The sequence below is a fragment of the Sminthopsis crassicaudata genome, chromosome 5 (assembly GCF_048593235.1).
Source record: "Sminthopsis crassicaudata isolate SCR6 chromosome 5, ASM4859323v1, whole genome shotgun sequence".
Lineage (NCBI taxonomy): Eukaryota > Metazoa > Chordata > Mammalia > Dasyuromorphia > Dasyuridae > Sminthopsis > Sminthopsis crassicaudata.
In genome coordinates this window covers 18879707-18893250 of record NC_133621.1, presented here as the reverse complement: position 1 = coordinate 18893250, position 13544 = coordinate 18879707, and the positions used below count along the sequence as shown (strand labels likewise).

General features: G+C 35.1%; 1 protein-coding gene across 1 annotated transcript in view; it reads right to left on the bottom strand.

The window, feature by feature from the left end:
• Positions 1-13544, bottom strand: part of TOPAZ1 (testis and ovary specific TOPAZ 1) — a 68857-nt gene that overhangs the window by 34626 nt on the left and 20687 nt on the right. The window contains exons 3-9 of the mRNA XM_074267099.1: positions 13065-13132; positions 9749-9867; positions 7873-7937; positions 6206-6345; positions 3682-3765; positions 1196-1281; positions 564-692 (exon numbers count right to left, since the gene is read on the bottom strand). Coding sequence (XP_074123200.1) covers positions 564-692; positions 1196-1281; positions 3682-3765; positions 6206-6345; positions 7873-7937; positions 9749-9867; positions 13065-13132 — 691 coding nt within the window. The remainder of the gene's footprint in view (positions 1-563; positions 693-1195; positions 1282-3681; positions 3766-6205; positions 6346-7872; positions 7938-9748; positions 9868-13064; positions 13133-13544) is intronic.

The following is a 13544-nucleotide window of genomic DNA, read 5'->3' as shown; positions in this document are numbered from 1 at the left end:
ACTTTCCTACCAAGTCTGGGCTACTACACAGAGGCCATCAGAATGAAAATGTAAAAATGTCGTCTGGATCTGGACTGATTTTGGTGCATGACTCAGACCAGTTCCTCAATCCTATGCTGGTTAGCATGAGATTCTCATTTGTCACATTACTTGTAAGTCGAAATGAAAGGAGGTATGATTACAGATATAAAAATTTTTTCAAATTGAGAACTCATCAGGATATACTTTAGGAAATAAGGAAAAAGAATAGATTATCTGATCTAAGGATAAGAAAAAAGCATAAAGAAATGGCTAATCAATAAAACAAAATGAAAAACTAGAGAATTCACCTCACTGGCAGCCAAAGTAATTACTACACGTGGCCATTTGTTTATACAACTTCTATTTTACAATATGTTGTAGCCTAATAAAAATGACTAACTTTCAAGAGAAAACATTTAAATACATCATTTTAGAACTATGCATTTTTAATGAAATATGGGCTAAAAAAAAAAATCAACCTTTAATTTTTCTTAGTTGTTTATTCTAAATAATCTCTCCTTCAAACTCTTTAGAAACTGTACCTTTTCATCTGCTTGTTCAGGAACGTGCGTAAATTTACACAGTGATCGCTCACAGCCACGTAATGTATTAAAGTGAAATTTGCAGTATCCATGGGGTAACATCATCAACCCCAGGGGCTTCTGGAACATCTAAGGATTGTTTTTAAAGGAAGGGAGAAAAAAAAAAAAAAGCAGGGTAAATGCTTTCAGCTAGTAAAATATAGGAACTATTGGTATGGGCAACGGAAGGGAAGGAAAGAGACAGTAAGAATAGGTGGGAATGTTATATATAAAAATAAACAATATTAGTCAGGGCTAATTTAATAAGAAAATTAATTTCTATTTTATATTTGTAAAAGAGAAATTTACTCCTACCAATTTTCTCTACTTTCCCCAATACAATTTCTAATTAAGATTGTTACATATTATTTACCATGTATTTTAGATAATTGCTTAATTGAAAAAACTCCACAAAACTGGAAGGAAATGAATGACACAATTTGATATAGAATCATCAGAAAATTAGTGAAAATGAAGGAAATTTACTTTCAGTATTTCTAAGAAGCAACTTTTCATAACCAACTTGAATTCCCTCCACCTGAGAATATGAAGCAATTAAGTATGTGTACTTCTATGCATGTTGAGATACTTACCCCTGCATTTTTTTCCCTTTTAAATATCTCACAATTTTCAGGATTCTGTAACATAAGGAGAGGATATTTTCCTGAAAATCTGAAATCTGGGAAAAAAAGAGACATAAATCTAATTAATATCATTTTTCTTTCAGATTCACAAAACTTCTTTTACATATGCTGAAGATTTGGAACTTTAGAGAGTCTCTCTCTCTCTCTCTCTATTTATATATATATATATATATATATATATATATATATATATATATATATATGTAGGAGCCAGGGATACTTAAATCTATTCCATTACAGTACAAATTTTCTAGAAAGTCAAAGTGTTATTGACCTAGTAAGATAAAGACTCTTTTTAGGCATCCATAATGAATTTGTTAATACAGCATTGGGATAATAAATGTTAAACTCGCCTAAAGGGAAGTGAAGAGCTAAGGTCACAGGAGGATGCCACTTGTCCATGAATGAGAAATGACAGTTATATTTCCATAGTGAGAAAATCCGGATGTCTGAAAATGGAAATAGTTCAGAGGAGGGGAGCTCCTGAAACCAGCTGAAACTGGGTAAAATTGGATAGAATTGGTTGGGTAGCTAAAAAAGTAGGACAAAGTCATAGCTTGGCTGTAGTCCCCATGCTTAATTGCTTCATAAACATTAACTTCTCCTCCCCAGGAGCAGCTAAGGCTCATTTTAATGGTCATACAATGTATGTAGCGGGAGGGAAAATACATTAAGGAGTGTATGCTGCAGGAGGATTGCGAAAGTATGTTAACTTCATCATGCCAGCCAATGGGAGATGAAGGAGGGACTCTTGTTTCTGTAAAATGCATGTGTGTTCATTTTGAGCTTCACACTTGCTTCCTGCAGGAATGTATTAAAAGTTGACTACTGCGCTTTCCTTCAGAATTGTCAAGAAACTGACCTGAGAATGAATGAGGGGGTGTGTGTGTGTGTGTGTGAGTGTGAGTGTGAGAGAGAGAGAAAACAGGCAAGTGAGGTAGGTGGTGGCAAAACTTGCAAGCAATAAATATTTGTGTGCATACATATATAAATATGCATACATACATTGATATATATGTATACATACATAATAAGCATCTGTAACGAACAGCAGAAAATTTTAGCAATTTCAAGGAATTAAGCAGAAAAAAAACAATGATATAAAAACCATTAATATTGAAAAGGTCTTTTCATCCAACAATTATCTCTTTTCTCCCCCAAAGATAACAAATAAAATCTATGGAGTTCAAAAGAAAGAAGTGTGAAACAATTGGGTTGAATGAAAAGAGTAAGGCAGGCTCTAGGTGCTTCCTGAGTTAAGTTAGTGTGCTTTATTTGAAACATTATGAAATTTAAGAAGCCAGATGAAAATACCAACCAGCTCACAGTTGTAGAATACTTGAAGCTTTGTGAAGCAGTTAATGCTTTCATTTAATCTTTTGATCAGATTTGTAAAGCAGTTTATGCAAATGTCATTAGCACCAACACAAATAATAAAATGGAGGTTTAAAGAGCTTCAGTGACTGCCCATGGTCATGGGCTTGGTAAGAATCGGGGACAGGGTCTGAATTGGAGGCTTTTGACTTAGTATAGCCCCCTTTCAATTAAATTGTGCAACTTTATTGTTAAGATTCTTATAGGGTACTTATGCACTTAGTTCACACCTTTAAAGGAGTTTACACCTTTAAAGGAGTTCGCTCATTGGTCCACACATGAGACTCACACCTTTGGAGAGCATATAAAAGCCCACAATCTGGGAGGAGGAGTCAAGATTTCATTCCAACTTTGAAGTTCATGCTGGCTGGAGACACTCAGACAAGAGCTCTCGGGAACCAAAGAGAGAGAGACCTCTAAGAAAGCTAAGTCTAGCCCCAAGTGAAGGAGACAAGACTTAAAGGAGAAAACAGAAGGAGAATGATCACAATCTAGAGCAGTGGTCCTCAAACTTTTTAAATAGGAGGCCAGTTCACTGTCCCTCAGACTGTTGGAGGGCCGGACTATAGTAACAAAAGCTCACACTCTCTCTCTGCCACTCAGCCCATTTGCCATAACCCAGAAGGCCGAATAAACGTCCTCAGCGGGCCGCATCTGGCGAAATGGGGCAAATTTTTAGAAAACAGCCTTCTGTTTCTGTTCAAGGAAAATGTTTAGAGAGCATTGTCAAGGTTATGAAAAACCAAGGATTGATTATAATTTTGGACATCACTGAACTTTTAAAAACTGTGCAGATCGTATGTCCTTGTTTTTCTCTGGAAGATGAGTGGGAATTAGTAGGAGAGCAACTAATGAACACTACAATTCCAATCCAAACTCAATTTCCAAAGATAAACTTCATACGTACAATTTAATTCAAGTGGCTTTAAAAAGTGTTAGACTAAAGAAAAGGAAGAAAGAATAGGAGGGGGAGGATCCAACTAAATTAGGTGAAAAGGATGCAGAATCAGATAAGAATTCACAGCAGGAGAAATTAGGTCATTCCATATCCCCCGACTTACCTCCCTCAATTAACCCTTCATGGGTGGAAGGAGAAGTAGGAGGGGGAGAGGCAGTGACACAAACAGAATCTCCTGTGAAGCAGCCTATGACAAGATTAGAAAAAGCATTGGTTAAAGCTAAGAAAGAGGGACAGGATGTAAGTGATTTTATGATGCATACCCTGTGATTGAAGAGGTTGACTCTTCAGGTTAAAAAAGGAGAAGATACACTCCTTTTGATTTGGATAAAATTAAGGATTTGAAAAAAGGTTGCACTCTTTATGGGGCCACATCATCTTATGTTAAAATGTTACTAGATAATTTGTCTTATGAAATCCTAACCCCGAATGATTGGAAATCCACAGCAAGGACATGTTTAGAACCTGGACAAAACTTGTTGTGGCTTTCAGAGTATCATGAATTATGTAGGATTTAAGTCAGATGCAATAGGGAAACAGGAGTTAACACACAATTCACTTTTAAGCAACTAGCAGGTGAACGTCAGTATGGAGAGAATTCAGAACAGATTTATTATCCCATAACAGTGTATGAGCAAATTTCTAAGGCTGCAGTAAAAGCTTGGGGTTCCCTCTCCAGATGGAAAGATGGACGGGAAGCTTTCACAAAAATAGAGCGAGGTCCCAATGAACCTTTTGCAGATTTTGTGGGACGTTTGCAAACTGCTGTCACAAGAACTATTGGAGAGAATGCAGCTACAGAAATAATGACCAGACATTTGGCTATGGAAATGCTAATGAGGTTTGCAAAAGAATTATATGGGGACTACACAAAGATGCTCCAAACTTTAGAGATCATAAGACATCATGCTACAGTGGGCACAAATGCTTATTATACTCAAACCATGCTGAACATGGAAAGACAGGGTCCCTCTTGGCAAGGGACTTCTAGAGAAACTCATTGATGCTTTCAATGTGGAAAAGTTGGACATATTAGAGCTCAGTGTAGATATGGAGATAGAGTGAGAAGACAGGCTGAGAGAAGACCTAAAACTCCATGTCCAAAATGCCACAAGGGCTTCCACTGGACCTCAGAATATAGATTGACCAAGAGAAATGAGAGGCAAGATATCAATCAAAAGATAGGTGGGGCATGATGGCAGCTGAGGTTACACCCAGGGAACCTTTAAAAGGTCAGGATTCTGATTTGATCAACTGGCAGAAAAGCAATCACATGGTAGAAGGGGATTATCTGATCACTCAGTCAAAAAGCAATCAGATAGCAGAAATGGATTGCAATTAGGGAGAATACAGGTTTTTTAAACCAACAGGGCAGTGTCCAGTGCAAACAACTCCAATGTAATTGCCAGATGATAAGAGATTTAGAAAGTGGTAAACAGAAGGAAATTAGATAGGTTAACTGCCTGGGAGAGAGGGTTTGCTTGTATTTTTACAGACAGAAAAGGAAACAGATGGGTGGCAACAAGCACCTGGAGAGAGACAGAAAAAGAGAAAAATCTGGAAACAAAGGAGAAGAGAAAAGGAGAAAAACCTCAAAACAAAGGAGAAGATCTAAAGAAACATCTGACACTGAAAGAGCATGGCTGATGATAAAGACTACTGCAGGCCTTGAAAACCATCAGGAATCATTGGGATTCCCTAACACAAGATGAGACTATTGCAAGACTTCAAAACTTGCAGGAATTATTAGATTGCTGGCACATGAACTAATGAACAATGGATTCTTTTTGGACTATTTCTAGGACTTATGGATATGTTCCTCATATATTATGTTACTATGTGCTTATGTAATTTATATAATTATGTGTAATACCTCCCATATTGATGGGTTTATGTATATCTGTTTCAAGGTCATGACCATCCTATGTTCTAAATCAAAAGAAAAGGGGAGATGTTAGGATTCTTACAAGGTACTTATGCACTTAGTTCACACCTTTAAAGGAGTTCTGCTCATTGGTCCACACATTAAACTCACACCTTTAGAGAGCATATAAAAGCCCACACTCTGGGAGGAGGAGTCAAGATTTCATTCCAACTTTGATGTTCATGCTGGCTGGAGACACTCAGATAAGAGCTCTCGGGAACCAAAGAGAGAGAAAGGCCTCTAAGAAAGCTAGCCTAGCCCCAAGTGAAGGAGACAAGACTTGAAGGAGAAAATAAAGAATCTGGAGATAAGATTTGGGAAGAGACAGTAAAGGACTAACTCCTGGCTGCATTTTGGGATTATTGAACTGAACTGAAAGGAAGGTTGCCTCCAGAAGCTCCCCAAGAAATCTTGCTCCCAGAGAACGATGACAATCTAGAGAAACAGAACATCACACTTATTTTTAAAATAGACTATACAGACAAGTCTGGTCTTTACTTGCCTTCCTGTGCATTCTTGTGACTTTATCCTGCTACACTTAATCAAGATTTCACTATTTCAATAGTACCAAGTCACCATATGGAGGCTTTCAGATTTTAAAATGCATCTTAAAGAAGTAATTTGCTAAGCTGTGAGCATAGACTTTTTTTGCATCAAGCCACAAAGACAATAGAAATTTTTTTTGTTGTTCATAAAATAATACCATTCATCCAGGGTTTCAGGATCGTGCCATCCTGATGAGCTTTGAGATTCAAAGAAGGTATTGGCAGACATGGGGTTGTAGGACACAGGGATGTTAACTGACGTTCACCCACAAGAATCTCCGCATATTTAGAATCCTTGCTGTATTAAAAGAAAAATTGCAACCAAAAACTTGTTAAATCAGTGAAATATCAGATTACTTGTAATATCCTACACTTTGCAAAATGTCTTCAGAACTTTAAAAAGAGTATTTTCTACACTTACTTAACCACCTTTCTTAACCTTAACCTATCCTCATGCCCCACCATGGTCAAAAGTAACTCTAGATTCTCAATGTGTCAGGAGATCTGAAGCTCTGGCTGGTCCTGCTGAGTGACACAGGTTTGAAATAAGGGCAAGGTCACAAAATGGGTTGTTGCAAGGACTAACTCAGTCAGGAGCACCATAGCATGCATCTAAAGACCACTTCATGAGTTTGAGGGGGTAACCACACAAAATGAAAAATTGCAGACTATTAAAATATTGAAGTAATTATCTGATAAGAAGCAAACTGTTTCACTGTTACCAAATAAAAACAATACTATAAAATTATGGTAATATTAACTAAAATAAATGACTTTTTAAAAAGGATGAATAATTCTTAGGGAAGAATTAAAAAGTGAGCCATGTTGACTTACATTTGTTGTTGTTGTTGCTGAGGCAATTGGGGTTAAGTGACTTGCCAGGGGTCACACAGCTAAGAAGTGTTAAGTGTCTGAGACCAGATCTGAACTCCTTAAAAAAAGTCCTCCTGACTTCAGGGCTGGTGCTCTATATCCACTGTGCCACCTAGCTGCCCCTTGACTTAACATTTTATAGAAGAAATAAGACAACTTTTGGTTTAAGCTCAGTTTTCCCAAAATATTGTCATTTTTCTCCTTTTTAAGATTTTCCAATTGGATAAGTCATGAGAAACATGGTATGGGGGACAAAATACTGCATTTGTAGGCAAAAGAAATGGCACATTAACCATGTGACCTTGGCCAAGTCATTCATTTCTGGGCCTCTTTTTTCTCACCTATAAAAAAGGGGGAAGGGTTAGGCCAGACTGACCTCTAATATACCATCTTGTGTTCAAATTTTATAATCCTACACTGTAATTTATATAGTTTTAACTATTGTGTACCAGTTGAAGTCTTGCCTAGCTTCATTCAATAAATAGTCTCTTTCATTTTTAGCTGTTTTGCATTTATTTTTCATAAAATAAGTGAACTGAGCTAAAAAAATGGAAAGTTTATATTAGCTTCAAACTGTATTATTTCTTCTAAACATGTTCTTTGAGATCTGTTGGGGAAACACACTGGCCCAACAGAGAAAGTCATCCAATTTTATCCTTATCTTGCTTCTATGACTTTCAGAAAACCATACATTTTCCCCTGCAGTGTATGTTAGCTAGCATCTCTCCCAGTCCCTCTTTCTATGGCAATCTTTTCTGACTCGGCCTCAAGAACCCTTCTAATTCTCTTTTGGTAAATAGCAACAATTACCACAGTGGAAAATTACACTCATTTTCTGACACATTAAACAATTCATGTCCCATATTTGGCCCACTATTTAACTTACAAATTGTATTAATACCTTTTAAAATATTATGTAAAATTACGATGCTTTTAAAATAATCTGACAAACCTTTTTTCAAGTTCAAAAATGTTTTCTTTTTCTTCTTTTATTGTCACGTTACCTGAAAATTTACACTGTGAAGAGAACAAAGTTGAACACATTTAGCTGAAAAGCACTGTTATGTCATTTCTATATGTCATATCTAAATGACCAATGTCATTTCTAAAGACTATGTTTAACAGTAAATTAATTCAAAGCAATTATTAATTAATTAATTTGGTCAAAGTTAAGAAACAAATTTATATGTAGTTCTGAAAAGTTAGATTCACTACATCTTTACATTATCCCTTTCCTTCAGCTAATTGTGTAAATAATCACAGATGAAGCAATACATTTCTCAACTTCACTTTAAACCTAGATCACATATGCCAAAATTTATTAAGTTCTGATAAACCAGGTTGTTTGATTTCTAACATTTAAAACAAAATGCTAAGTCAGATTGTTACTTTTCATTCTTCAAAAACTTGTGAAATTTATAATTTCTTAGAAATACTTATTTCTTAGGTAGCATGGAAAACATTTAAGTTGGGGGAAAAAAACCCAACAAAATACTATGACAATTATTTAATTTGTAAGATTATTTTGATTCAAATAACTGTCAACAATTTAGACATTTTGACTGATTGATTAAACCAGGTACCTAAGACTCTGTCTAATATAATATGCCTAATAGAATGAGACTATAGCTCTTAGATGTCACTTTCCATCCACAAGACATAAAAGAATAAAAAAGGAAAGCTCTAGCAAAGTCATTTTTTACTTCCCTCCTAATAAAAACCATCTAGACACAGCAAGAGAAACAATGGCAGTTCGGACCACCCTGGGTACTATTGGCTTAAATATATCAAATTCTTTAGTTCCAATTTCTTTGTCAAATACAGATTTTACTCTATGGAGGCAGCATAAAAAATCAGCACTTCTAAGCCATACAGTCTCTAAGAAGCAAAGAATCAAGGATGCAGAAAGTATTTTTAAAAGGACCTTAGCTTTGTTAAATATCCAGTCATAGTTAGAGGTAATGGAATGAGGAAACAAAGAATATCGCCCAGCTACAGATTCAGACACCCTTGAACACATGGTACAGCATGGTACAATATCCCAAAGTGTGAGACTTGGCATCAGGAAGATCCCAGTTCAACCCCCAATTCAGACATTTACTAGCAATGTGACTCTTAACTTCTTTAAACCTCAGTTTCCTTATGTAAAAAATTGAAATAATAATGGTAGCTATCTTTAGAAACTTGTGAGAATCAAAAAAGAAAATGCATGGAAAGCGTATGTAACCTGAGTCAAAAGCCAGTGACTTTAAGCTAAAGAAAATTTCACTAAGAATTGTTTGTAAGGTTCAAAACAGTTTTGATATATGTGCATGACATCATAAACTTACAACCTCTTTTTTTTTTTTTTTTTTTTTTTTTTTTTTTTAAGGAAACAGTGCCACAATAGCATAAAGACATCTTAATTACCTCGTATTCAGAAAAATAGGATCTGCCATCAGGCTCTGTGCTGAGCACTTTACTATTACTGTTTAATTGGATCTCTCCCCACCCCCCCAGATTAGCTTCATTTTACCTTTGAGAAAACTGGGACAAACAAAACGTGACTTGTTTAAGGTCACACAGATCAGTGTCCAAAGGTGGATCTGAACTCGAGTCTTCCCAAAGCCATGTTTTTGAAGCTGCCATGGTATAAGTACAACAAAATCTTCCCTAGATTGTGGGCAAAGCTCTAGCCTCATGTGTCAAAGTGATGCTTTACATCAAAGTGAAGCTTTATACCTCAATAAAACAGAACCCTGTCAACAGAGGTAATATCTATGCAGAAGATTCCTTACATAGCATTATACCTAACTAGAGAGAAGAAAGGCCAAACTTTCCCCAAATACCTTTTCCTCCATGTCCAGCCCCTTTTTATGCTCATTTAACTCTTCTGGTTTTTCCTCCTCATTAGTGATCCTTCCCAAAGAATTATTCAGAACTGGAGAATCATGCTTGCTCTCATTTACTGGAAAGATGAAATGTTTGACTGTAAAAGCTTCAATGGTACAGAGACCCAATTACTTATAGGCACAAAGAATGTTATTCAAACAAATCAAGAAACTCACTGTTTAAAACTTGAGGGATCAATAATTTAAAATATATTACAATATCCAAATTCAACAAAAAATTCCTTTTACACAAAAATTCTTTTGGAGAAATCCATTAATTAATTGTGTGCTATATTAATCAATATAGTTAATTAATCGTGTGCTATAACTGTTCTAAAGTAAGAGAGGTAAAAGTAGACACTACAAAAAAACTTCATGCTTATATAACATGGATATTTTCTTTAATTAAAAAAAAGTCAGAAAGGTAATAAAACTGAAAACAGTATAGAACTATAAAATATTAAGCTGATTACATTTTAACATATAGGAAACAAATACATGTTTGTGTCCAAACTACAGATTTATCATAGCAAAAGTCAATACCAAATTGGAAGAATAAAAATGAGATGGGAATGTAATTTTGAGGAAAATCCAATCTGACCTATTTAAACAGACTATCAATTGAAAAACTAAGAGGAAACATAAAAGAACAGATTATAGAAAAGCTACCACTATCTTCTAAAAAAGTTCAATCATTACAACAAGGAGATCAAAAGGGACTGGAATTTCCTCAGCCAGCAAACATGTTCTCTCTTTGGCAGTAGTTGAATAAAAAAGAAAATGAACAAAATAGGTTTCTTCTTGGTTTGGACCTATGATTTTACCAGGGTAAGGAATTCCTGGTATGGAAACTCTTTCCATCAATACAAATGAGTAACTTTTTTTTTTTTTTAAATAAATTACAAAATTTAGAGATGTGCATATGCCTCTGAAGAGTTAAATCACTCATGCATAGATAAAAGAAATGAACAAGCACTCTTCACAGAGGAATAAATCTGAGCAAACAGCTAGAAAGAAGAACCTACATATCCAAAAACATTTACAGCAATTCTTTTTGAAGTGGCAAAGAAATGGAAACTAAGGAGGTGCCCATTAATTGGCAAACAATATTTGGAATCTCACGGAATACTACTGTGATAAAAAGAAATGATGAAAAGTATGGCTTCAAAGAAAGAACCAACACAAAGTGTAGTGAGCAGAATTAGAACAATTTCTATAATAACAAATATTAACAATTTTGAAAGATTTAAGAAGTCTAATCAATGCAATGACCAACTGTGGTTCCAAACTGTTACTTATCTTCTGACAAAGAGGTAATGGGACTCAAGGGCAAAATAAAGCAAATTCTGACAGTGGCCGTATAAAAATGTGTTTGCTTCACTATAGATTTTGTTTTTCACAATAGGGTGGTAATTGAAATGTAGAGAAAATAACTGCTTGTTAAATATAATAAATTTAAAAGTGGGTACGTAAAGGAGAGGGAAAAGAAGAAAACAAATATAGGATCAACTGGGCTATTGGGTATTTGATAATTTAAAAAAGATTGCCAAGAAGATATGCTTTATATACCTCCTTGAAACAGCACCCCCTAAATAATTCTGATTAAACTACTTGCCCTCTCAGTACCCAGGGCAACATTTTCAGCTAGTAAAATGCTGAAGAAAAATGCTAAACTGGGCTGGTAGAAGGGGTTTCCTCATTACATGGAAACACCCTTCACCAAAAAAGTCATAAATTTGCACCATCCAGCCATCTAAAAAAATGAATTCGATCCAACAAAGTAAAATGGAACCTTAAAGTCTCACGATGTATCTTCTGAGTCTGTGTCAAAATCACAAGACCCCTTGGCAAGACAGAAGTTACAACTTTTTTTTTTAATGGACTTCTGTCCAGTGATATCAAGAAGAGTAAAGCAGGGAAATGTGTTGGCCAGAAATGTTCACTACTGAGGGGAAGTTCAGTGGAGAGTCTGATAAGAAAGAGCAGTGGATAAGTCTTTTTTGAGATATTATTGTGCTAACTGCTTCTGAGGCCTAGAACACCACAGAAACGTAGATAAGATCTGTAATTGCTCAAGAGTTTGGCCTATCTATACAAGAACAAGGGGCAGCTAGGAGGTGTATAGAGTACTAGCCCTGAAATCAGGAGGACCAGGGTTCAAATGTGAACCTCACACACTTAACAGTTCCTAGCTGTGACCCTGGGCATGTCACTCAGCCCCAATTTTGCTTATTGTATACTATTCCTATCTCATTTTTATTCTTCTAATTTGCTATTGATTTTTGCTATGATAAATCTATAGTTGCTTGATCAACATCTCCACAATACTCTTTTATCAGCATATGTATCTGAGACAAACACAGCAAATGGACCAGAGATAGGTTTAGAATTGAGCACAAGATAGAGGAGGTTGGATAGCCTTTGGAGAGTTGTCTGGAGCTTTGAATGACTTCAAGTTTCTCCCTGAAACAAAGGCTCATTTAAAAAAACAATACTCAAGGATGCTATGATTATAAATCATGGAATACTATATGTAGGCAAAGATTTAAATTTGAGAGCTCCCAGGATATTGGAGAGGCCCATGAGAAGTGTGAGCAGCTTGCAAAACTGAACAAGAATTGGGCAAGATGAGTGGCATAAAGGATATTAATAGGAAGACAAATTAATAAGAAAAAAAAGACCAATTACAAAATGAGTCATGACCAATGTGTTCCACTGATCTCTCTGCAATGTCAAGAGAACTGGAAGAAGGCTCTTTTCAAGGACATCAGTTATGAAATGTTATAGGATTACAAAGTCAAAAGTTGAAAAGGATGGGCAGGTATAGTTGGATTTTAGTAGCATCTGGGAGAATATTTGATGATAGCACAGACTCATTCAAGTAAAGTGATATAATTCAGAAGTCATTTCAATGGTACACCAATAACAATGGATCATATGATTTTACTATAATCCAAGTAGTTTTCCAAAATTTTAAAATCTCATAGTCAAAGCAATAAAAACTAAGCCATGTCTTTCAAAGCAAATGTTAGATTAAAAAATAAAGATGGCAAGATATTTTAAGACTCAAAACCCCCTTCCCAAATAATTTAACAAACATCTAGAAAATGTTTCCTTGAAAATTAAACTCTGAAAAAGCCTTCTTCTAATCACAACTACTTAATATATTCTAAAAATGAATTTGTCCAAGTTAAATGAATTTATTTTTGATCAAGCCTGAAAATGATTAAAAAAATTCCCTTTTTTGTATTATAATTTTGGAAATTTAAATTACCAGTTATTAATGAAGTGCTGGAACAGATTTCTGATGTCAACGATCCATGGTCCTGTGCAGGAAATTCTCTATTATAAAGCAAATTAAATTTGAAAATTCAAAATTTATAATTAAACATTAACAACCTATCAATAACTACAATAATGCTGTATGCCTAGCTCAAATCCTAATCTTCTATAAAGCCTTACTACTTTAGTCCACAGAAATATCTCTACATCCTTTCAATTACATTTTTCTATATACCATTATTTGTACTTAATCACAGATCTTTTAAAATAAAAATGCATGGAAGTATATGAACGCCTATAAAGACTATAAAACTTATACAAATTCAAGTTAGTGATCTGGGTACAAATCCAAATCCTGCTATTTATTTTCTCATTATCTATTTGAGTCTGGACAGATAGCATTGGCCCCATTCCCCCATCTTAGTTTTTTCATCTGTAAAATGAGCAGACGGAAATAGACAACTTCTAAGTC